At 43.1% G+C, this 25,681-nt stretch overlaps 1 protein-coding gene across 1 annotated transcript in view; it reads right to left on the bottom strand.

The window, feature by feature from the left end:
* Positions 1 to 25,681, bottom strand: part of cwc15 (CWC15 spliceosome associated protein) — a 114,775-nt gene that overhangs the window by 61,588 nt on the left and 27,506 nt on the right. Inside the window, exons 3-5 of the mRNA XM_043691483.2 lie at positions 20,939 to 21,051; positions 15,026 to 15,108; positions 6,916 to 7,041 (exon numbers count right to left, since the gene is read on the bottom strand). Of these exons, the coding sequence (XP_043547418.1) occupies positions 6,916 to 7,041; positions 15,026 to 15,108; positions 20,939 to 21,051 (322 nt within the window). The remainder of the gene's footprint in view (positions 1 to 6,915; positions 7,042 to 15,025; positions 15,109 to 20,938; positions 21,052 to 25,681) is intronic.

Below are 25,681 nucleotides of genomic sequence, written 5' to 3'. Positions count from 1 at the left end.
CTCCAGCACATCGCATTCACTTCCCGCACCTCTGCCTTCGAAACCCACCCTTACAACTGCAACAAGGACAGAATCCCCCTAGTCCTCACCGCCCACCTCACCAACCTCAGGACACATCACATCATCCTCTACTATTTCTGCCACCTACAAACAGACCCCACTACCAGAGACATATTTCCCTTTCCACCCCTATCTGCTTTTCCTAAAGACCATTTCATCCACCATTCTCTTGTCAGGTCCGTGCCCCCACCAACCCATCCTCCCCTCCATGTCACTGCAGGAACTGCAAAGCCTGCATCCGCACCTCCCTCCTCACCTCCATCCAAGGCCCAAAAGAAGCCTCCCACATCCATCAGAGTTTTACCGGCACTTCCACACATCATTTACTGTATCTGTTGCTCCCGATGTGGTCTTTTCTATACTGGGGAGACAGGACGCCTACTTGCAGAGCGCTTCAGGGACACCCGCACCAACCAACCCCACTGCACTATTGAACGCTTCAACCTGCCTCCCACTCCACTGAGGACATGCAGGTCCTGAGCTTCCTCCACTGCCACACCCTAACCACCCAACGGCTGGAGGAAGAATGCCTCATCTTCCTCCTTGGGACCCTCCGACCACACAACATCAATGTGGATTTCACCAGTTTCCTCATTTCCCTCCCTCCCTACCTCCTCCCCGCATTCCCAAGTCTAACCTTCCAACTAGGCACCACCCCCATGACCTGTCCTACCTGTCCATCTTCTTCCCCACGTATTCACTCCACCCTCTTCCCACCAGAGGCGAGAGTAGAGCCCGGGTCCCTGGTGCTCTGACGCAGCTAATCACTGTGCCACTGTGGCGCCATTTCTCCGTGTATCCCATGGGATCTAACCTTGCTGGCAAGTCTCCCTTGAGGAACCTTGTCGAATGCCTTGTTGAGGTCCATGTGGCTCACGTCCACTGTTCTGCCCTCATCAGTCCTCTTTGTTACTCCTTCAAAATAACTCAAATCAAGTTTGTGAGACATGATTTCCCACGCGCAGGGCCGTGTTGACTGTCCCTGGTCGGTCCTTGACTTTCCAGGTGCGTGTGGATCCTGTCCCTCGGGATTCCTTCCAGCAACTTGCCTACCACTGACATCGGACTCACCAGTCTACAATTCCCTGGCTGGTCCTTACCACTTTTCTTAAATAGTGGTACCACATTGGCCAACCTCCAGTCTTCTGGTGCAACTCACCTGTGGCTGTCGATGATATAAACATCTCAGCAAGGGGCCCAGCAATCACTTCTGAATAGTGGGAGATGACCATGTAGTTTCTTTTACATTCTATCTGCAAGACAGAGAAACATACCACCCTACCCCTAGGCATCCAGTTTCTGGCAGGTCAGCAGAACAAATTAACCCTTTAACATCTCATTCCCTCCTTATCATCTCATGATAACAAAAATGGAAGCTGAAAAAGGTGATATCAGCTTATTCATAAGAATATTACCCAGCCAGTATTTAAATAAGTTATTAACACATAACATACAATGATTATAACAACAAAAATTGCTAGTCCATGCAGTAGATAGGTCCTCCAAGATTCTCCCATGTGGAAAAAAAAGTTCACCAGTAAAGTTCTTAAATTTAGTCCTTAGTGACCACTCCACCCACTCCCAAGTTGAGTGGAAATGAGTCAGTTATCCAAAATCTCCTTCAGAAACCCCCTCATCTCACAAGTCTCATTCCTGAAGAAGGGCTCTTGCCTGAAATGTCAATTCTCCTGCTTCTCGGATGCTGCCTGACTTGCTGTGCTTTTCCAGCACCCCACTCTGATCTCCAGTATCAGCAGTCCTCATTTCTCTTTGTTTGTTTATCTTGTCCATGCCCATCATGATTTTGTAAACCTCTATAAGGTCACCCCTCAGCCTTCACACTCCAGGGAAAACAGACCCAGCCTATTCAGCCTCTCCCTTATATCTCAAACCCTCCAACTCTGGCAACATCCTTGTAAATCTTTTCTACACCCTTTCAAGTTTCACAATATCCTTCCTATAGGAGGGAGACCAGAAATGAACACAAGTGGCATTGTGTTAATATAAATAAACTAGGGAAGCTGGTGCAGTTTAATTTCAAACAACAGATCTACAATTCAAAGCTAGCCTCAGTAAAAGGGACAACAAAACTACAATGAATTGCTGTAAAGAGCATTCTGGAAAGGAATCTGATGTTACCTGGTCTGGCCGACATTCAAATCCAGACCCAGAGCAGTGTCCAACTCTTATGTTATAAATGAAATAGCCTAGCAAACAACTCCTTTCAAGGTCAATTAGAGCTAATCTTGCTGGTGACATTAATTATTCATGAAACAATAAAGAAAAGTTGAAAGTGAATAAACCCGAGCTATGGAGGAGTCGCTTGAGTTATCTAGAGACAGCTAGTTACTAGTGCAAGATTGCTTGGATGGTCATTTGTCACCAGTTGTTGTCAACAAGAGAGAATTGGGGCGAAATCCTTGAGGCAATGCAGGGGAAAACAAAGAAGCCATTGCTGGGAGATCACTATAAATCAAATAGGTAGTGTTATGACTGAGATTGGAGGAGTGCACTGTCATTCCTCTGTCATTCCAATTTCGTCAGACGTCACAATATTCAATAAAAAATTATTTTACCTAAGTCCCGAAATAATCAGTTGTATGCTTTCTCTATAGTAGATTTAGAATTAAAAGATCCATCAACCAGCTTTCTTTCACAAAAAAAAAATTAATGAAGATTTAGGACTGGTTAATGTACACAAAAAAACACAAAGAATTGAGGATGCTGGAAATCATAAATCAAACGAGAAATTGATGGAAAACCTCAGCAAATCTGGCAGCATCTGCAGAGGGAAAGCAGAGTAAAGTTTCAGGTCCAGTGACCCTTCTTCAGAACTGATTGTAATGAGGGAAGGTTCTGAAGATGGAGTAGGGTAGGGGGAGGAGGAAAACTAAACAGTAGATGAAGATGGAGTCCAGAGACAGAGAATAACAATTCAGCAGATACAGAATAGATAAAGGTCAGCCTGGAACAATGAACACCTGCTAATGGGAACCATTAGTGGCTGATAATGGGTTGTTTGTGATGGCAACGCCTGTAATGACAAGACCTGGTGTGTGGGGGTGGGGGTAAGGACATGGGAGAAGGTGTTACTATCATTATCAACTACTAACAGTTCCCATTGGCAGCTATTCATTCTCCCAGGTGTGCTCAAATTATTATTGCTCAGGAAAAAGAATCATGCTACAGGGAAAATGAGGTAACCATGGCTGACTAGGAAAGTCAGGGATAACATAAAAGCAAAAGTGAAAGAGAAAGCATATAATGTGGCGAATGGCAGTGGGAAATCAGAGGATTGAAAAGCTCACTAAGACCACAGAGGGCAACAAAAAAAGAAATAAGGAGGGAGAAGATTAAATATGAGGGTAAGCTGGTCAGTAATATAAAGGAATTCTAAGTTTCTTTAGATATAAGTAAGAGCAAAAGAGAGGCAAAGGTGGAGATTGGGTTGTAATCTCTCCAACATTGTCTTGTACAGGACAAAGGTGGAACTGGTCAAAAAGTTGCAGAAAAAATTGTGAGCATGTGTGTGTGGGTGCTATTAGGAGACTCCCCCACCCCCCACCCCACAAAGGCAGCATTAGTCTTTGCCTTACTCCAAAGGGGAGTAAGGCAAAAGATGGAAAATTAAAGACCGATTAGCCTAACCTTGGTCATGTTTAAGATCCTGGAATCAGTTGTCCAGTCCGGCTGTCCCGGGAGGGGGAGGCAGAGGGGGGGCAGCTGGGTCAGTCTGGGAGCAGGGGCGCAGACAGGGGTTGGATGGTGGATGGGGGTAGACAGGGTTGGAGGCAGACGGTGGGGGGGGGGAGGGGAGCAGTGTGGATTGGGTTGCAGGGCGACTGCGGGTGGATGCAGATGGGGGTGGGGGGGAAGAGGCCGTGGGGGGGTTCACGCACGGTGGACTACTGTCTCATCTCCTGAATGGGGAGCACACTTAACAGAAAACTCCAAGCCCCAGAGGAAAAGCATTGAATCAATTAACTGAATAATCAATTATCTGAACGAAATAGTGCCGTCCATCTCATTCGGATAATCGAGGTTCCTCTGTAATTATTTCATGCCAGTCTTCACGGTGGAAGACATGAGTAATATCCCAAAAATTAAAGATAGAGGGGCCAGAGCTGAGTATCGCGGCCATCACCAAGGAGAAAGTGCTTGAAAAACTGAATGGTTTGAAGGTGGATAAATCATCTAGACCAGACAGACAACAATCCAGAGTTCTAAGGAAGATAGCTGAAGAGTTAGTGGAGGCATAAGTGATGACTTTTCAGGAACCGCTAGAATCAGGAAGGGTCGCAGAGGACTGGAAAATCACCAACATGACACCTCTGCTTAAAAGGGGAGTAAGGCAAAAGATGGAAAATTAAAGACCGATTAGCCTAACCTTGGTCATGTTTAAGATCTTGGAATCAGTTGTGAAGGATGAGATTGGTGAATGCTTAGAAATGTATAGTAAAATAGGGTAAAGTCAGCATAGTTTCATCATGCCTGACAAATCTGCTAGGATTCTTTCAGGAAGTAACAAGTAGGTTAGACCAAGGAGAGCCAAAGGATGTTACCTACCTGGACTTCAAGAAAGCGTTTTAACAAGGTGCCACACAGGAGGCTGCTGAGTAAGGTAAGTGCCCATGGTGTTAGAGGCAAGGTGCTAGCATGGATAGAAACTTGACTGGCTGGTTGACAGCAGAGAATGGGAATAAAAGGGTCCTTCTTAGGATGGTAGCTGGTGACAAGTGGTGTTCAGCAAGGGTCGGTATTGAGACCACAACTTTTCACTTTATAAAGTAACGATCTAGATGAAGGAACTGAGGGCATTCTGGCTAAGTTTGCAGACAATACAAAGACAGGTGGAGGAACAGATAGCATTGAAGAGGTGGGGAGGCTGAAGGATTTGGAAGGTTAGAAATGGAAAAGAAGTGGCAGATGGAGTACAACATGGGAAGTGTGAGGGGTCATGCACTTTGGTAGGAAGAATAAAGGCTACTTTTTTAAATGGGGAGAAAATTCAGAAGTCTGAAGTTCAAGGAGCCTTGGGAGTTCTAGTCCAGGATTCTCTCAAGGTAAACTTGCAAGTTGAGTCAGTAGTTCCCTACCACTAATGTGAGGTTCTGTAATTGCTTGGATTATACCTGCTACCTTCTTAAACAATGGGACAATACTGACTATTCTCCAGTCCTCTGGGACATCATCTGTGGCCAAAGAGAGTACAAAGATTTCTGTCAATGCTCCAGCAATTTGTTCTTTTTCCACTTTCAATATTCTGGGATCGATTCCATCAGGACTGTCCATTTCTATGACTCCAAGACATGGGGACTTATCTACCTTAATATTTTTAAGATGCCCAACACCTCTCCCTTTTTAATAGCAACTTAGTTTAGAAATTTCAAACTCCCTTCTCCAAGGTCATCTTCCACAAATTCCGTCTCTTTGATGAATACCGACGCAAAGTATTCGTTTAGGACTTCACCTACCTCTTCTGGGTCCACACATAGATTCCCTCCTATGTCCTTGAGTGGGCCAACCTTTCTCTGACTCGTCTTGTTTTTTTATATATGTATAAGAAGCCTTGGGATTCTCCTTAATCCCTGTTTGCTAATGATTTTTCATGATCCCTTTTAGTCCTTCTAATTTCTTGTTGAAGTTCTTTCTTACTTTCCTTATATATTTCAAGGGTTTTATCAGTTCCCACCCTCCTAGACCTTTTTGACAAGGTCATAACATCCCTGGTCATCCAAGGATCACGTAACTCGCCATACCTATCCCTCATTCTCACAGAAACGAGCCTCCCTTAACTCTTATTAACTGCCATTTGAAATATACCAAATGTCCCTCACACAGTTGCCTCTAATCAAAATTCTCCAGATCCTGCCTAATATTGTTGTAGTTTTCCTTCCCCCAACTTAACACCTTCACACACGAGGGCTGCTGTTATCCCTACCCATGAGTATCTTAAAACTCTCAGTATTATGCTCAGTACTCCCAAAATGCTCCCTCATGGAACTTTACTCAGTTGGCTGGGCTCATTTCCCAAAGCCAGGTCCAGTATAACCCCTTCCCTGGTTCAACTGTTTACATACTTTGTCAGGAAACTCTCCTCAATGGTCCATACAAATTCTGGCCCTTCCAAGCCCGTGGCATGAAGTGAGTCCCAGTCAATATAGAGGGAGTTAAAATCACCCACACCATCCTGCCATTTTTACACCTTTCCAAAATCTGTCTGCATATTCTCTTCTCTATCTCCCATTGGTGGTTGTGAGGCCTGTAGTATACCCCCAGCATTGTGATTTCACCTTTCCTATTCCTGAGTTCTACCCATATTGCCTCACTGCACAAGTCCTCTGATGTATCTTCCCTCAGTAGAGTCGTGAGATACTCCTTTACCAATAATGCAACTCCCCACCCCTTTCACATCCCTTTCTATCACTCCTGAAACTTCTCACTATTATTAGAACTATTATACTTCTCACATTGAAACACAAGTGTTTCAGACCACATCCTCGGCTTTTTTCAGCAGTGTTTCCCTGCCTGTCCTTGTTCTTAATCAGGTTTGCCTCTGTTTCTACCTCTACCCCATTTCTACATCAACTGCCCTACTCCTCTGGCTCCTATCCACCTGCCAAGCTAGTTCAACCACTCTGCCAAGTACCTTCCTCCAAAGAACCAATTTTATTCATTTTTAATGTTTTATGCATCCACAGCAATTTTGAACTAGCAGAAAAAAACCTAAGGAGGACGAAATGAAATCTTTAAATAAACATACATTTAAAAGTCACAGATTAGTACTTATACTGAACACGTATTTAGATTTAAGGAAAAACTCAAAAATATTTTGAATAAGAACTTAAAACTTACCTTTCGTGCTTGCTCTTCAGCACGTTCTTTTTTAATTTTCTCTAGCTCAGCCAAAAGGGCAGCAGTGTCATCATCATCATCATCTTCACTACTACTGTCTCTATCAGAATCTTCTTCCTCTTCTTCCTAAAAGACAATAGAAATAACAAAATACAAATATAAGCTGAAGAAGCTACCAAGTAGCCAGCATACCTTAGGTTGCTGAGGGAGGTGAGATGGGGAAATAGCTGGGGCCCTGACAGATATTGCTGTGGCATCCTTAAACACAGGTGAGGTGTCGGAGATCTGGAGGGTTGCTCAGGTTGTCCCCCTGTACAAGTAGGATAGTAGGGATACTTCAGGTAACTACAGACCAGTGAGCCTAACGTCAGTGGTGGGAAAAGTTGAGGGATAAAATCTATTTATATTTGGAAAAGAATGGGCTTATCAGTGATAGGCAACACAGTTTTGTGAGGGGGAGATCGTGCCATACCAACTTAACAGAGTTCTTTGAAGAAGGGACCACTTGGCTAGATGAAGGAAGAGCTGTAGATGTCATATACGTGGACGTTAGTAAGGCGGTTGATAAGGTTTCCATGGTAAACTAATGGAGAAAGTGAAGTCACGTGGTGTGCAAGGTGTTCTAGCTAAGTGGATAAAGAACTAGTTGAGCAACAGGGTCAGACAGTAGTAGCTAAAGGGAGTTTCTTGAAATGGAGAAAGGTGATCAGTGGTGTTCTACAGGGATAAGTGCTGGGGCCACTGTTGTTTGTAATATACATAAATGTTCTGGAAGAGGGCATTGTTGGTCTTATCAGTAAGTTTGCAGATGACATGAAGATTGATGGAGTAGCAGAAAGCATAGGGGACTGTCAAAGAATACAGGAGAATATGGATAGACTGGAGAGTTGGACAGAGAAGTGGTAGATGGAATTCAATCCAGGCAAATGTGAGGTGATGCACTTTGGGAAGTCTAATCTAGAGCGAACTATACTATAAACAGAAGAGCCTTGGGAAAAGTTGATCAGCAGAGAGATCTGGGAGTTCAGGTCCATTGTACCCTGAAGATGGCTGCACAAGTGGATAGAGTGGTCAAGAAGGCATATGGTATGTGTGCCTTCATCGGACGGGGTATTGAGTATAAGAAATGTACAAGGCTTTGGTTCGGCTGCATTTAGAATACTGTGTACAGTTCTGGTCACCACATTACCAAAAGGATGTGGACGCTTTGAGAGGGTGCAGAGAAGGTTTATGAGGATGTTGCCTGGTATGGAAGGTGCTAGCTATGAAGAGAGGTTGAGTAGGATTGTTTTCATTAGAAAAAAGCAGATTGCGGGGTGGACATAATTGAGGTCTACAAAATCATGAAGGGTATAGACAGGATAGATAGAGATAAGCTTTTTCCCAGGGTGAAGGATTCAATAACGAGAGGTCAGGCGCTCAAGGTGACAGGTGAAAAGTTTAAGAGGGATACATGTGGCAAGTGGGTGGTAGGTGCCTGGAACACATTGCCAGCAGAGGTAGTAGAGGCAGGCTCGGTAGATTCATTTAAGGTGCATCTGGACAGAGGCATGAGTAGGTGGGGACCAGAGGGTTACAGATGCTTAGGAATTGGGCGCTAGGTTTAGACAGTGGACTTGGATTAGCTCAGGCTTGGAGGGCCAAAGGGCCTGTTCCTGGGCTGTAAATTATTTTTGTTCTTTGTTCTTATGTCAACATCCTTAGGGGTTATGATTGGTAAAAAACTGAGCCAATCTAGCGAAATAATACTGTAGCTACAAGAGCAGGTCAGAGATTGGGAATTCTGTGGCAAGTGACTCACCTCCTGACTCCTCAAAGTCAGTCCACCAAGGCACAGTTAAGAGTGTGATAGAATACTCTCCATTTGCCTGGGTGAGTGCAGCTCCTACAACACTCAAGAAATTCAGCACCATCCAGAATAAAGCAGCCTATTTGATTGATACTCCAACCAACCTCCTACATTCATTTTTTTCACTACTGACACAATGGCAGTGGTGTATAGATTTACAAAATGTACAGTAACAAGTTATCAATCTGTTTGACTACAGCATGCAATTCAGTAACCTCCACCAGAGAAAGATAAGGCCAGCAGATTCATGTAAATATCTCCAAATTCCCCTCCAAGCCACACAACATCCTGGCTTGGAATGATACAACCATTCCTTCATCTTTTGGGGTCAAAATCTTGAATTTTACCTTCCAAACAGCACTATGGATGTACCTACCACTGCAGTTCAAGAAGGAAGCACATCATCATGTTCTAAAGGGCAACTGAAAATGAGGAACAATTGTTAGCCCAGCCAGCAAAACTTATAACCCATGAATGATTTTATAAAAAATTGACTGAAAGCAACAGTTGTGGTAAATGGTTGTTTATCAGACTAGAAAATGGTCGATAATGATGTTCGCTAACAGTTAGATTGTTTACCTAGCGGTTGGAAAGAATTCCTCTAGTTATATTGTGATCACTGGGACAATTAAAAATTCAGAACTTGAATGAAGTGGACCAGATCTTATGCTTTTTAATTGTAAAAGCAAAGCTATTTTCATCTAATCTTTTAAATTCATCATACTTGTGCAACAGAATCTACATATTCAGAGATTTCACGTTAAGTAAGACATAATCAATATATGAAAAGGTTAGGATTTCACTTCTTGGCCATCAAACGGCCATATTCTATTTACATGGCATCGAATTTCAGTGCACTCATGAACTGCACAATTGGGCCACCTAGTGACTTAAATCCTCATTGCAGAAATGTCAAAAATTTCAAGCTCCCATTAATATAGATAAACTAAATTAATCGCCAATACATTCTGAAAAGAAAGAAAAGTTATCTATTTTTGCTCAACTGCAGTTCAATATATCGGCCCCAAAAAATAAATTTATAAAGAAAATTGGTTTATAAAATCTCAATTCACTTGTGTGCAGATTAGGAAAAGTACAATAGCAGTGAAATTTGGCACATATTTACAAAAGCAAAACAATACATATTAATTAGTATTTTGGTTGATGGTTAAATATCTAATGCAGCATTAGATAGTCATGCAGCATTATCAGGATACTGACCATGTGCTGGTTAATAAGAAATACATACAAGTTGTGTTTTTAGAGTAGATTAGATTCCCTACAGTGTGGAAACAGGCCTTTCGGCCCAACAAGTCCACACCAACCCTCCGAAGAGTAACCCACCCAGTCCCATTTCCCTCTGACTAATGCACGTAACACTATGGGCAATTTAGCATGGCCAATTCACCTGACCTGCACATCTTTAGACTGTGGGAGGAAACCGGAGTATCCGGAGGAAACCCATGCAGACACGGGGAGAATGTGCAAACTCCACACAGTCGCCCGAGGCTGGAATCGAACCAGGGACCTGGTGTTGTGAGGCAGCAGTGCTAACCACTGAGCCACCGTGCCCCCCTTGAGTAAATGTTTGGTGGGAGAAAGTGAGGACTGCAAATGCTGGAGATCAGAGTTGAGAGAGTGGTGCTGGAAAAGCACAGCAGGTCAGGCAGCATCTGAGGAGCAGGAGAATCAATGTTTTGGGCAGAGGCCCTTCAAGAGGAATGTGGCTTGTTATTGGGGGGGGGGGGGGGGGTGGAGATTATTGGGAGGGGGTGGGGCTAGAAGGGAAGGTAATTGAGAGTGCGATAGATAGTTGAAGGTGGGGGTAATGGTGACAGGTTGGAAAGGAAGGTGGAGCGGATAGGTGGGAAGGAAGGAAGATGGACAGGTAAAACAGGTCATGAGGGCAGTGCCAAGTTAGATGGTTGGATCTGGGATAAGGTGGAGTGAAGGAAAACGGGGAAACTGTTGAAATCAATATTGATCCTGTGTGGTTGGAGGCTCCCAAGGTGGAAGATGAGGCGCTCCTCCTCCAGGCGTCAGGTGGTTGGGGTTTGGCGATGGAGGAGGCCTAGCACCTAAATGCTCTTGGCAGAGTGGGAGGGGGAGTTAAAGTGTTCGGCCACAGGGCAGTGGGGATGCTTCATGCGTGTGTTCCAGAAATGTTCTCTGAAGCATTCTTGCAAGTAGGCGTCCTGTGTCCCCAATGTAGAGGAGACTGCATCAGGAGCAACAGATACAGTAAATGATGTGTGGAAGCGCAGGTAAATCTATGACAGATGTGGCAGGCTCCTTCCAGGCCTTGGACTCAAGTGAGGTGAGAGGTTTGCTTGCAGGTTTTTCAATTCTTGCAGTGGCAGTGTAAGGTGCTGGGAGGGGAGGGTGGTTGACAGGGGGCATTGACCTGACAAGGAGTCATGGAGGGAAGAGTCTTTATGGAAGGCAGGAAGGAAATATATCTCTGGTGGCAAGGTCCGTTTATAGGTGGTGGAAGTGGCAGAGGATGATACGATGGATCCGAAGGTTAGTGGGGATGAAGGTGAGGACAAAGGGGGGTGCTGTCCTTGTTACAGTTGGAGGGGTGGGGTTCAGGGGCAGAGGTGCAGGAAGTGGAGGAGATGTGCTGGAGGGCATCATTGACAATATGGGAGGGGAAATTGTGGTATTTGAAGAAAGAGGCCATCTGGTGTGTTCTGTGGTGGAACTAGTCCTCCTGGGAGCAGGTGCAATGGAGGCAGAGGAATTGGGAATAAGGGATAGCGTTTTTACAGAAGGCAGGATGGGAGGTGTTGTAGTCCAGGTAGCAGTGAGTGTCGGTTGGTTTATAGATGTCTATGTTGAGTCAGTCACCATTGATACAGATGGAGAGGTCCAGGGAGGGAAGGTATCCGAGATGGTCCAGGTGAAATTAAGGTTGTGGTGGAATGTGTTGGTGAAATTGATGAACTTTTCAACCTCCTCATGGGAGCACGTGATGGCCCTGATACAGTCATCAGTGTAGTGGAGGAAAAGCTGGGGAATGCTACTGGTGTAGCTGTGGAAGATGGACTGTTCCATGTAACCGACAATGAGACAGGCATAGCTGGGGCCCATATGGGTACCCATGGCTACCCCGTCATCTGGAGGAGGTGGGAGGATTCAAAAGAGAAATTATTGAGAGTGAGGATCAGTTCAGCCAAATGAATGAGACTGTCAGTGGAAGGGTACTGGTGGGGATGCCGGGAGAGGAAGAAACGGACGGCTTGGAGATCTTCGTAATGACAAATAAAGGTGCATAAGGACTGGATATCCATGGTGAAGATAAGGCGTTGGGGGCTGGGGAAATGAAAGTCATGGAGGAGGTGGAGGGTGTGGGTAGTGTCCTGAAATTGGGTGGGGAGTCCCCAGACCAGGGAGGTTAGGTTAGTATCAAGGTATGTGGAGATCAGCTTGGTGAGTCAGGAGCAGGCCGAGACAATAGGTCAGCTATGGCAGTCAGGTTTGTGCATTCCAGATTCTCACATCAGAACTGACACATCAAACAATATTGGCAAATGGAACACCAGTTTATACAGCATGAGAAAAAGATGCTGATAAGTTAGGCCATTAGTGGCATGGAAATGCAGCAAGAAGAGTTAACTAGGAGAAAGTGAGTCTGCAGATGCTGGAGATCAGAGTAAAGTGTGTGTTGCTGGAAAAGCACAGCAGGTCAGGCAATATCCGAGTTTCCCCCCAGCTTACCCCAGTTCCAACCTCCCAGCTCAGCACCGTTCTCATGACCTGTCCTACCTGTCAATCTTCCTTCCCACCTACGCACTCCACCCTCCTCTCCGACCATCACCTTTACCCCACTTCCATCCACCTACTGCACTCATAACTACCTTCTCCCCAGCCCCACCCCACTCCCATTTATCTCTCCACCCCTGAGGCTCTCAACCTCATTCCTAATTAAGGGCTCTCGCCCAAGAACAGTTAACTGTCAATCTTAGTTCTCAGGCCAGGCAGGTCAATTTTGGTTGGTCAAGGTGTTGTCATAGGAATGCAGCAGAGATTGATAATCTCCATTACCCTTTTTTGTTTCGATTAAAAAGGCACTATATATCTGGATTCCTTTTGGCTACATAAGACCATCCTGCTGTATATTTGTAGCTTGGAGAACATGCAAATGCATCACACTGAAAACCCAACTGATACTCTAAAATTGGTTTCTGGTCTAATCCTTAGCGTATTCCAAATTATTTCATAAACAATATCTGATGAATTACTATCTACAGGCATGACTCTCAAAGAATTCATTAACATACATATTATGTCACTACATCATAGCAAACTAAGTGTGCTACCAACGTCTGAATCAGTGTTAATCAAACTCAAGAGCTTAGCAACTCAGAGTTGAGTTCAATTTCAATGACACTATATAAGCCCAAAGAGATGGCACTGCCATGAGAACACCCCAGTCCTAGCCAATGTTAACAACTATGTTGGTTACATGAAGCATCACTAACTTCCTAACCTTTGTATGTTTCCGAAACATTGATGACACATACACAATTTTTGAATTTGCAGCTGCAAATAACTTCTTTATACAACTTAGTAAACTCCATCCTGCGCTCAAATTTATGACTGAAATCAAACAATCAAATGTGCACCTTTCCCTCAATGTATTAGCTGAGAAATCTGCCAATAGCTTCTTTATTACCTCCTACCAAAGGCTACATTCACTGGTTGATATACATGTTGGGATTCTGTATGCTACATGACAAATTTCATTGGCACTGTCATAACAGGGCTTTAGTCATTGTGTCACCATACAAACACGATGCGGATACTGGGTGTATTAGAACTATCCAACACAATAACGGCTACGCTAATAAAACCAATACTCACTAACTCATGGAAGGAGCTGATAGCCACCATTTCTGGCATGAAACAGTGCCTAACCAACCTCAGACTACCTGAAAGTTGAAGATGTGTCAAACATTGTATAATAGGTGAAGTCCGCTGTCCGCTGAAAACCATGACTAGTTTTCTCCACTAAAGGATGCTACCATGAAGTCAAAAGGCCATTTTGCTTTCATTCCTGAAGAAGGGCTAATGCCTGAAACGTCGATTCTCCTGTTCCCTAGATGCTGCCTGACCTGCTGCGCTTTTCCAGCAACACATTTCCATCTCTGATCTCCAGCATCTGCAGACCTCACTTTCTCCCCATTTTGCTTACTACTCAAGTGAGTAACGTGCTATATGAGTTTTAGTGCCAGTACAATGTCAGATATGTAGACCGTATGTCCTAATAACTGGCAGAATGTTGACTATTTGAAATGGTAGCATACTGATCATGCTCAACCTAGTAGTGCTTGTATACCTCAGAACAATATGAGCACTATTTGGTATGGTTCCGCTACTGGACATAATTTATGAAATAACATGAACTGGACTAAGAATTATACCAAAAACTATTTTAATATTGCCAGTCAGTGTGACATAGTTGTGTGTGCCAGTGCCATATATGTTAAAACTCAGGACACTTTTATGTAGGCAAAATAAATTCACACATACATTGCACATTTTTCTTGAAAATCAGGGCTCATCCCCTTTCAGCAATATTTTAGCTCTGTATTACGAAACAATTAGTTATTCCTTTTTATGTTATCAACTGATCTATCCTTATCCCCTCACTTTTCCCTCCTACTTGCCAATTTTGTACTTTTGATATGCACTTCGTGTTGGCAAAATTTTCCAAAGGCATATTGCTACCATGTTATGCCAATTAAATATATTCTTAAATCAACAAGTTTCACAATGATTAAAGATTACTCTGTGGCACCCACTGTCAGAGTCTAACTAATTATCCAATACATGTCTGGAGTCTGCATGTTTTTTTTAATTGGTGGAACTGGTAGGAATTTCTGGAACCTGCAAATATACTTTCTTTTATTGGTTAAACTGGTAGGAATTTCAGCAAATGTATCAGTCCACCAGTCCTACTTACTCTCTCTTATATGAATGCAGTCTGAGGAAAGGATGGACACACAGCCCACCTCAACTCAAACGGTCATTGATAGTGCACAAGAAAGAAATACAAGTGGCAGAATTACTGTTCCAAATTTCTAGCCTACATCCACCATTCCCTTACCCAAACCAGACCTCATTTGCAAATCTGAGAGACCAAACACCTTGTAGTAAAGTTTTCAAGAACTATCTAAAATTGCAATTAAGGAAAAGACTACCAATAAATTAAATTTTATATTTAAATAAACCAAGTAGAAAAAAATCATAACCTACATCTGTCAATGGATCATCGGCATCAAGGTTTGCTGCAGGTATCTGATCCAGACGCGGTCTCTTTGAAGATGATGTTGTGTGTTCTGCAAGAATAGCCAAGAAAGTTAGAAGTTTTCAAACAAAGGTAGATTTTGCTAAGTAGATACCTGTCCTGCCTTTCATTTGTCAGTCTTGACTCAACATACATAATGGAAAAGAGGTAGGCGTATGTGTTTGAGCCAAATCAACAATTCAAATCGGTCATTTTTACTTCAGTTACATCTTACTCTATATCCCTACATCCTTTTATTCTGTCTGTATTCAAAAAAATATTAACTTTTAACTTAAATATATTCAAAATGAATGTATAGTTCTCTGGGTAGAGAAATCAAAATGATTCATGAACCTCATGTCAATCCTAACTAATTGCTTTTTTTTCTGAAACTGTAGCACACAGCTATAGATTTCCCAACTAGGGTTCCTAGTTTTCCTGGTATCGATCATTTGAACTGAGGCGAGCCAAAATATTTTCTTAGAGTTGAGAGTCCTCAGAATTTTCTTCCTGAAAAGTAGCAGGTAGATTGGTCATTGTTAAGCAAGGGAATGAAAGCTTATTGGGTAGCATTTGAGGTGACAACCAGATCAGCCTTGAACTTACTGAATGGCAGATCATATCCTGCCACATCCAGTCGTGAATTGATATTTGAACAACTCACAGGAGAAGGCTCAACAAATGTCCCCATCTTCAATTATGAGAGCGTCCAGCATATCAATGTACAGTGGAAACTCGATTATCCGAACATGGGCGGGCAATATTTCATTCTGATAATCAATTATTTCGAAAATCGATTAAATGCCTTCCGTCTGGGGCTCGGAGTTTTAAAGTCTGCTTCCCGTTCAGGAGACTAGCAGCAGCATACAGCGCACGAGCCCCCGCCCGCAACACCCGCCCCACCATCCCTGTCCAACACCGCCCCCTGCCCGCCACTGTCCTCCCGCCCGCCCCGTCCATCACCGCCCCTCGCCCACGCCCACGTTCATCACCGCCCACCGCCCTGGTCCAACCTCAACCCTGCCCCGTCCAACCCCGCCCCCCCCCAGCACAAAGCGTGCGAGCCCCCGCCCCCAACACAGCCGCCCCCGCCACTCCCCCATCCACCCCCACCCCCAGCCCCTCTCTGGGGCCGAACTGTATACTAACAACAAGATTGCTGCTGCTGCTGCCGCCTTTGTGGGATAAGTCAGGTTAGGGTACTCCCCTCTGTAGAACTTCAGGGAAAGGATGGGGAGAGAGGGAGGGAAGGAGGTCAGTCATTTGGAGATGGTGCCTGTTTAATCACTGTAAACAAAAGATACCACCACTGTTGGAAACACGTCTTTGATGTAATGTTTCTATCGGGACCTGGAGATCTACTTCGGATAATCCAATTTTCGGATAATTGGTATTCGGATAATCGAGGTTCCCCTGTAAAAGGTAGGACTGAAACTTTCACGGTAATCTTCAGCCAGAAGTGCCAAATTGAAGATCTATTTCGGCCTCCTCGAATGGTCCCAAACAGTAGATACCAGTCTTCAGCCAATTCGATTCACTCCTTTTGATGTCAAGAAACGGTTGGAGAGACACTGGATACTGTAAAGGCTACGGGCCCAGATAACATTCCAGCAACTATATTAAAGGCTTGTGCTCTCCTAGCCAAGCCCTTCCAGTACAGTTACAACACTGGCATCTATCCAGCAATATAGAAAACTGCCCAGGTATGTCCAGTACACAAATCAAATCCAGCCAACTACTGTCCCATCAGTCTACTCTCAATCATCAATAAAGTGATGGAAAGTGTCATTAGTTACTTAGTGATGTTCAGTTTGGGTTCTGCTGGGCCTGCTCACCTCCTTACCTCATTACAGCCTTGGTTGAAACATGGACAGAAGAGACAACCAGAGGTGATTTGAGAATGACAGCCCTTGACATTCAACCGAGTGTGGAATAAAGGAGCCCTGGCAAAACTGACATCAGTGGATATCAGGGGACAAATTCTCTGGTGATAAGGTCGTAATCATAAAGGTCAGAAGTGGGATGTTTGCCGATGATTGCACAATGTTCTGCACGTTTCGTGACTCCTCAGATACTGAAGCAGTCCATGCTCAAATACCAACAAAACCTAGACAATATCCAGGCTTGGGCTGATAAATGCTGAAAAACGTGTTGCTGGAAAAGCACAGCAGGTCAGGCAGCATCCAAGGAGCAGGAGAATCGACGTTTCGGGCATATGCCTTTGTCCAGGAATGAGGAAGGTGTGCCAAGCAGGCTAAGATAAAAGGTAGGGATGAGGGACTTGGGGGAGGGGCGTTGGGAATGCGATAGGTGAAGGTTAAGGTGAGGGTGATAGGCCAGAGAGGGGGTGGGACGGAGAGGTCGGGAAGAAGATTGCAGGTCAAGAAGGCGGTGCTGAGTCCAAGGGTTGGGACTGAGATAAGGTGGGGGGAGGGGAAATGAGGAAGCTGGAGAAATAATCCTACTTGCCTGGATGAGTGCAGCTCCAACAACACTCAAGAACCTGACACCATCCAGGACAAAGCAGCCCTCTTGACTGACACAACATCCACTTCCTCAGTTACTGATATTCATTATCAGCAATATGTACAATCCATGAGATGCACTGCAGAAATTCAACTAAGATCCTCAAATGGCACATTCCAAATTCACGACCACTTCCATCCAGAAGAACAAAGTCTGCAGATACATGGACACTCCACTAGCTTAAGTTCTCCTCCAAGCCACTCAGCATCCTGACTGGACATATATTGCCATTCCTTCACTGTGGCTGGATCAAAAGCTTGGAATTCCTTCCATAATGGTATCTTCTCAAGGACAATTAGGATGGACATTAAATGCTAGCCAGACAGCAATGCTCATATCCACGAATTAATTTAAAACTCATCATGTAAAAATATTCTACTTTTCAGTATTTATTACCAAAGGGAATGGGAAAAAACAGGAATGGAGTTGGATGATCAGCCATGATCATATTGAATGGCACTGCAGGTTCACAGAACCAACTGGCCTAATCCTGTTCGTATTTTCTATATTAATATATTTCTGCAACAAATTCATATTTGTTCACTAAATCCTACAGTCTTTAACATACAACCACAGCAGATACTTCAAAACAATACAGTGGGAGATATTAGGAGATGAAAGACATCCATGGAACAGAAAGGGGTCTTTGGCAGTATTTAGATTAGATTACTTACAGTGTGGAAACAGGCCCTTCGGCCCAACAAGTCCACACCAACCCGCCGAAGCGCAACCCACCCATTCCCCTACATTTACCCCTTTACCTAACACTACGGGCAATTTAGCATGGCCAATTCACCTGACCTGCACATCTTTGGATTGTGGGAGGAAACCGGAGCACCCGGAGGAAACCCACGCAGACACTGGGAGAATGTGCAAACTCCACACAGTCAGTCGCCCGAGTCGGGAATTGAACCCGGGTCTCTGCCGCTGTGAGGCAGCAGTGCTAACCACTGTGCCACCGTGCCAACCGACATCAAAAAGATCTTAACGGAGATAATTAGCAACTGTGGCTTTGATGTATGTAAATCACCTACTGTGATTTGCTAAATTACAATAATATCTATATTTCAAAACTACTTAATTAGTATAAAAGGGCATTGGGGCATCCTATGGTCATATGGGCACTACATAACTATGGAATCACTGTGTCTATACTGTCTCAAAAGCATCTCTCACTCCCCTTCTTTTTTCCTTGTACCCCTGCAAACTTTCTCTCTCCAGATAATTAGGCAATTCTCTCTTGAATTCCACAATTAAAGTGTACCACCACCACAGACTCAGGCAACACATTCCTGATCTACACAATTTGTTGTGCAAAAATTATAAGCCCTTTTTCCACCCTAGTGAGCTCTTGCCTGCATCATCTTTCAGCTGCAAAAAAATGTTAAGGAGAATATCACACAATACTTCATGAATACTGGGCTGTCAGCTGACATCAGTGCTACCTGTGAGGTAACGTACACAAACACAAATCCTGCACGAGATAGGTTAACCCACTTCTCAATTTGCCTCTCTGCATTGCATCTAGGCAATGATTAATAAGTATGCAAAAGGGTGAAAAGTTATCCAGAAACGCTGTTTTGTCCCTTGCTGTTATACCAAGCTAGGAGCACTTCCTTTATAATAAACGTTGTGCAACTTAATTCTAGTTGTTCTCAAAATAATCCGAAAGGAGGAAAGACAAAATGTCCAGGATTCCTCATCTATGTAAAGTGTTTGTTCTGTATGTTATATTACTGTACAGGTAGAATTCATCTCTTTGCCATGAAGGGAATAGTAGTCACAAATCTACAATGTACAAATTCAACATTGTATACATTCTCAAACATATGTTCAAACAATATCACTCTTGCTGTGAGGCATCCCAGCTAATGCCTTGCAGAAAAGTAAAATATGTTTATTGAACAGATGCAACAATTGCCTTGTGCAGAATCATAGCCCTAGACATTAATCTAAGCACTCATATGAATTGACAAGAATCACAGAATCATACAGTACAGAAGAAGCTCTTCAGCCCATCAAATCTGTATTGACACAAAAAAATACACTGTCATCTAAACTAGTCCCACTTTCACAATCTAGGCCGTTGCTTTGAATGTTTTGACACTTTACATACTCATCCAAGTTTAGAGTTTTTTGGAGGTTGTGCAGTTACCCGCTTCAATTACCATTCCAAGCAGTCCAGTGCAGAGCAGAGCACTAATACACTGGGTGAAAATATTTTTCGTCAAATCCCCTCTAAACCTCCAGTGTTTCACTTTAAAACTGTACCCCCTTGTTCTTCACCTTTTGACTAAGGATAACAGTTGCTTTCTACCCACCCTGCCTCTGCTCCTCATAATTCTATAAATCTCAATTAGGAGCCCCCTCAACATTCTCTGCTCCAAAGAAAACAACACTAATCCAGCTTCTCTTCATAACCATCTCAGATGACATCTTAATGCTCTGCACCCATCCAATGCATTCACATCCTCCCTATAGTGTAGTGACAAGAACTGAATACAGTACTCCAGTTGTGGCCTAACCAAAGTTCTGTATAGTCCAACATAACTTCCTTGCTCTTAAAATCTACGCATCGAGTGATAAATACAACAGCTCCATATGCCTTCTTAACTAACCCATCAACCAGCCGAACCACCTTCAAGACTAGCATCACAAGATCCTTCTGTTCCTCTGAGCTTCCTACCGTCATGCCAATCCACTGAGGAAATTCACACTTCAGTTAGGTTCTGATGTAAAATGGAAATATAAATGTTGAGGATTGTTTCACAAGAATAAAAACACAAGTAATACTAGGCTTGTGACATCTTGCGGTTGTTGATTTGGTCACTGAGCTAGCAGGTTGGCATGCAAATGTTTCGTCACCATGCTGTAACATCATCCATGCGACTTCTGTGAAGCGTTGTCATTCTACTCAACTTGATATTTATATGATTCGGTCTGTTAAGATGGGTTGTGTCATTTCCAGTTTTACTCTGTAGTAGTTGTATATGGCATCTATTTCTACATGCTTGTTGATGGCATTCTGGGTTGAAAAGTAGGCCTCTAGGAATTCCCATGAAAGGCTTTGGTTATCTTGTCCTTGTGACATCATGCCAAGATTGCAGCTAAAAGCTAAATACTCTTCAACAACTGTTAAAAATTATTAATTTCTTCAATTCCAAAGCCCCAATAATGCAAGAGAGAAGATTGCCAAGCAGGAAAATTGATTGCAAACTGTTCAATTTAAAGTTCAAGGAGAAATGATTTGACACTACTGCAGTTGGTTACAAATATCAGATGTTAGTTTAATATTTTTCAGAAAACAAATTTAAACATCAATGCAACTCCTAATTTTGGAAAGAAACACTGTATACCTCTGGGTGGCCGGTCCCTATTCTTCTCACGTATTGCCACTCGTTCTCTCTCCTCCAGTTCCCTGCGGAAGTCACGACTGCGCAGCTCTTCAGGGACATCCTGGGTTGGTTGCCTATAAACAAGTTGTACAAATACTTACATTATTTGCAGCATTTTGTTTTTAATTTTACTTCAAGTTCAAAACAAATTATTTTAAAAATTATATTGAGGCTAATAGTTATCCATACAGCAGCACTGCCAGAGCAATTTGAATTCAGTATATCAATTTCAACCAACCAGATCTGTCATGAACTAACTGGAATTAGCACACCATATAATGGTAAATCCAAGTTGGAACTGGCAAAGGTTTATTATGAGGAGAAAGTAAGGACTGCAGATGCTGGAGATCAGAGCTGAAAATGTGTTGCTGGAAAAGCGCAGCAGGTCAGGCAGCATCCAGGGAACAGGAGAATCGACGTTTCGGGCATAAGCCCTTCTTCAGGATTCCTGAAGAAGGGCTTATGCCCGAAAAGTCGATTCTCAAAAGGTTTATTATGAGGTCAGTCACATGCGAGCTGTTTGCAGTGGCTAGCTCAAAATGGAACTGGAAAAAGTCTAATGATAGTACTTACATCAACACCTACACAGTGAAAATAGTTGATGTATTTATTCTACAAAAGGGAACGAGGAGGGAAAATATAAATAAGTAATGTAAAAGGAATATCTTAATCAGTGACATTAAAAAAATTCCCTGATTTTCATAACTGCAAAAAGTACGATTTTGCTAACGGTGAGGAAAGGAGAAACAGGAGTCAGTTCCTGAGCCCATTTAATTAGATGAAGGTAGACAATCCTTTATCTGAAATCCAGAAAGCTCCAAAATCCAAAAGTTTTTTTGTGAAGTTTTTTTTCTCATTAACAAAGGTTATTTGGCATGCAAACAGTTAACCCAAGTCCATAACCACTCAATACGTGTCACTCAGATGTGACATGTGGGGGCATGGCCCAACACTGGCAGGCCTCAATTCTCTCTCGAGTCCCATTTTACTGACTGAGTCTGTTCTTCCGGTAAGATTTTTAAAAATTCATCAAACTGTCACTTATTCTGAAATTTGAAAAATTCTGAATTCCAAAAACCAGCTGGTCTTGAGCATTTCGGATAAATGACTATGCACCTGAATCTTCTAATCAAGTTAATCAGGAATGATATTAGACATCCTGCCCAGGGTGGGACTTGAACCCAGGACCATTTAATTAGTAGTGCTGTTACAGACAACTGAATGTGTTTTTCTCCCTATCACTAAATCACCCGAGGCTTTTTTTCATCAATTAACCACCACTACATGCAAAGCCCATTAAGGGCAATGCAGACAATCACAGGTGAGGGAGTAGGAAGAGGAGGAGCAGGCAAATTGGAGTTGGAAGATGACCATTTAATTAGATCATGTGTACCACAATACCATTCACCCACTTTTATTTCAAACCCCTTGATAATCTTTTTACCTAATAAAAAGCTCTCTCTATCCTTAAAATTCTATTTGTCTAAACATCCGCAGCTGAATGTACCAGAAAAAGCACGCCTTGTTTTTGCTACTGAATGGGCACTCCAAATAGTTATAGGCTCCTGTGATGATGCTGCTCCTTTAACAAAGTTATGTTGTCCTTGGGTTTTGCCAGGAAGTTGTAAAAACACAGAACACAGGTTCCGAAAAGTCTGGACTTGAAAGGGTTTTAGGTCCAATTTGATTATAGCTAACAGATACTGCCTGAGGCAAAAGGCTTTTAAGAGAGAAAAAAACTTGCACAATGAAAGGGAAATGACCAGTTCTCCCAGCTCAACTCTTCTCTGGTCTGGTCAGGCAGTTGGGAAGCTGCTAGACCCAAAGAAGCAGGTTCATGCTGATCCCCCTCTCTTTCTGACTTCTGTCCTGTAAGAAACTGTGTTTGATTTTACCTTTTGTGCCAAGGGGTGTTTAAGGGGATTGTTGCAAGTATCTGTTGGGCTTTCAGATAGATTAAGCTATTCTGTATTCTGTTCTCTCTTGTTTGTGTTTCATTCAGTAATCTTGTAAATAAATTGTTTTGTTTATAACTAAAGGGTTTGATCAGTTGCATCTCTCCTGGAATTTCCACGTTGCACTTGCTTAAAATATCAAGCAAAGTTAGGGTCTGGGTTACTGAAATGTTTTGAGGGGATCTGGCCTGGTCCATAATAGATTGGGGGCTCTTTGTTCTATAGTTCCAATTTGGGATTAGGATTGTTGGAGTCAAAGGCAGCAAGTGATAGGTGTTAGTGTTTTTTGTTCTGGGTGCTCAATTCAGTTGATCTAAATAGTGCTTGGGATAGCAACTCTTCAGTCACCAAGAGTTTTCTGGGGGTGAAAAAAGTACTTTGGGGGTTTTGCAAAAGGTCATTAAGGCCAAGCTGCTGGAATTAGCAGACATGCTGGAGCTGGAGCTGCTCCTTCTGTGAGGAAAGGAAAGATAATTATAGCAATTGCTGAGCATTTACATTTGATGGCGATGCCTTCAGAATCTTTAGAGATGGCTAATATTCAATTGAAAATGAAGCAGCTTGATTTACAGGCAAAACACAAGGAAAGGGCAACAGAAATGAAAGTTTGAATTATGATTACAAGCAGAGGAAAGAAAAAGAATGAATCATTTTAGCAGAACAAAAACAGAGAAAGGAGAGACAGAGAGAGAAGTGGGGGAGGTGAGGGTGGAGGGAGGAAGGAAGAGAGAGAGAGAGAGGAGAGAGGAGAGAGTAAGGAAAGAAAGAAAGAGAGGGTGTTTGAAATTCAGAAATTGGCATTTAGACAAGAGTTCAAAAATTCACTTTCTGAAGTAGTGAGAAGTCATGTGGAAGAGGAGAGAGTCAAAACAGCAAGATTGGCAGCTGAAATGGCTAATGATTATGGAGTTGGTCCCTAAATCAAAATTTGGCTTCCAAAATCAATCTCAATCCGTGAGGGATAGAAATTGGGGAAAAGAGAAATCCTCACGTGGAAAGGGAAAAGTAGATCTTGGCGAATAACAGAAGGAAAACTTACGACAGGTAAAAAGGAAACCCTTGAAGTGGAAAGAGAAGTTAAGAAGCTTTCACTGCAATAAAGTAGGCCAATTAAATCACAGTGTTGGCGGGTTAAGAAAAGCACTGGGAAGCCACATGTAGGAAAACAGAAGAAGCCACGGAATTTTGTTGGAGTGGTAACGGAAAGCACAGTGGAGGCTAGGAAGCTGCACCACAGTATTCCAGCTGGTTGGAGGTTGGTTAAGGAGGAAGTGCCAGATCTTCTTAAACCATATATCTGCAAAGGTAAAGTTTATTTGCATAGGCCAGGAGCAGCAGATACAGAGGTTACAATACTAAGAGATACAGAATCCACTCAAATCTGTGAAGTTGCAAGATGAAAAGATATGTACTTCTGAAGGACTACTGTCAGAGAAGTTACGAGTTACAGGAATTCACACTGAGACAAGAAGCACTCAGTTATGGAAAGTGAAGTTAGAGTGTCTAGTGAAGAGTGGAGAAGTTGTGGTGGGAGTACTGAACAAACACTCAGCTCCAGGAATACAATTTGTCCTTACTAATGATGTAGCCGGTTCCCAGGTAGGAGTGCTGCCTACGTGAGAAAGTCTATAGCCTTAAAACTATTCTTTAAAACATTTAGACTAAAACATTTAGTTCTAGGGTACCCTAGAACTCTGTGGGAAGCTAGGGAAGTGATTGTTGGGCCTCTTTCTGAGATATTGTATCATCGATAGTCACAGGTGAGGTGCCGGAAGACTGGAGGTTGGCTAATGTGGTGCCCACTGTTTAAGAAATGAGCTAATAGGGAACTATAGACTAGTGAGCCTGACATTGGTGGTGGGAATCCTGAGGGACAGGATATACATGTATTTGGAAAGGCAAGGACTTATTAGGGATGGTCAACATGGCTTTGTGTGTGGGAAATCATGTCTCACAAACTTGACTGAGTTTTTTAAAGAAATAACAAAGAGGATTAAGGGCAGAGCAGTAGATGGACCTCAGTAAGGCGTTCGACAAAGTTCCCCAATACAGGGAGAATTTGCCATTTGGATACAGAACTGGCTCAAAGGTAGAAAACAGGAGGGTGATGGTGGAGGGTTGTTTTTCAGACTGCAGGCCTGTGACCAGTGGAGTGCCACAAGGATCGGTGCTGGGTCCACTACTTTTTATCATTTATATAAATGATTTGGATGTGAGCATAAGAGGTATAGTTAGTAAGTTTGCAGATGACACCAAAATTGGAGGTTTAGTGGGCAGCGCAGAAGGTTACCTCAGATTACAATGGGACCTTGATCAGATGGACCAATGGGCTGAGAAGTGGCAGATGGAGTTTAATTTAGATAAGTGCGAGATGCTGAAATTTTGGGAAAGCAAATCTTAGCAGGACTTACACACTTAATGGGAGTCCTAGAGAGTGTTGCTGACCTTGCAGTGCAGGTTCATAGTTCCTTGAAAGTGGAGTTTCAGGTAGATAGGATAGTGAAGAAAGCATTTGGTATGCTTTCCTTTATTGGTCAGAGTAGTGAGTACAGGAGTTTGGAGGTCACGTTGCGGCTGAACAGGACATTGGTGAGGCCGTTGTTGGAATATATTGCGTGCAATTCTGGTCTCCTTCTTGTTGGAAAGATGTTGTGAAACTTGAAAGGGTTCAGAAAAGTATTTTTTTAAGATTACTTATAGTGTGGAAACAGGCCCTTCGGCCCAACAAGTCCACACCGACCCTCTGAAG

The sequence above is a fragment of the Chiloscyllium plagiosum genome, unplaced genomic scaffold, assembly GCF_037043375.1.
Source record: "Chiloscyllium plagiosum isolate Xiang-an unplaced genomic scaffold, Cpla_swu_hap1 HiC_scaffold_6, whole genome shotgun sequence".
Lineage (NCBI taxonomy): Eukaryota > Metazoa > Chordata > Chondrichthyes > Orectolobiformes > Hemiscylliidae > Chiloscyllium > Chiloscyllium plagiosum.
Note: the sequence above shows the minus strand (reverse complement) of the source record. Positions and strands in the feature narration are given on the sequence as shown.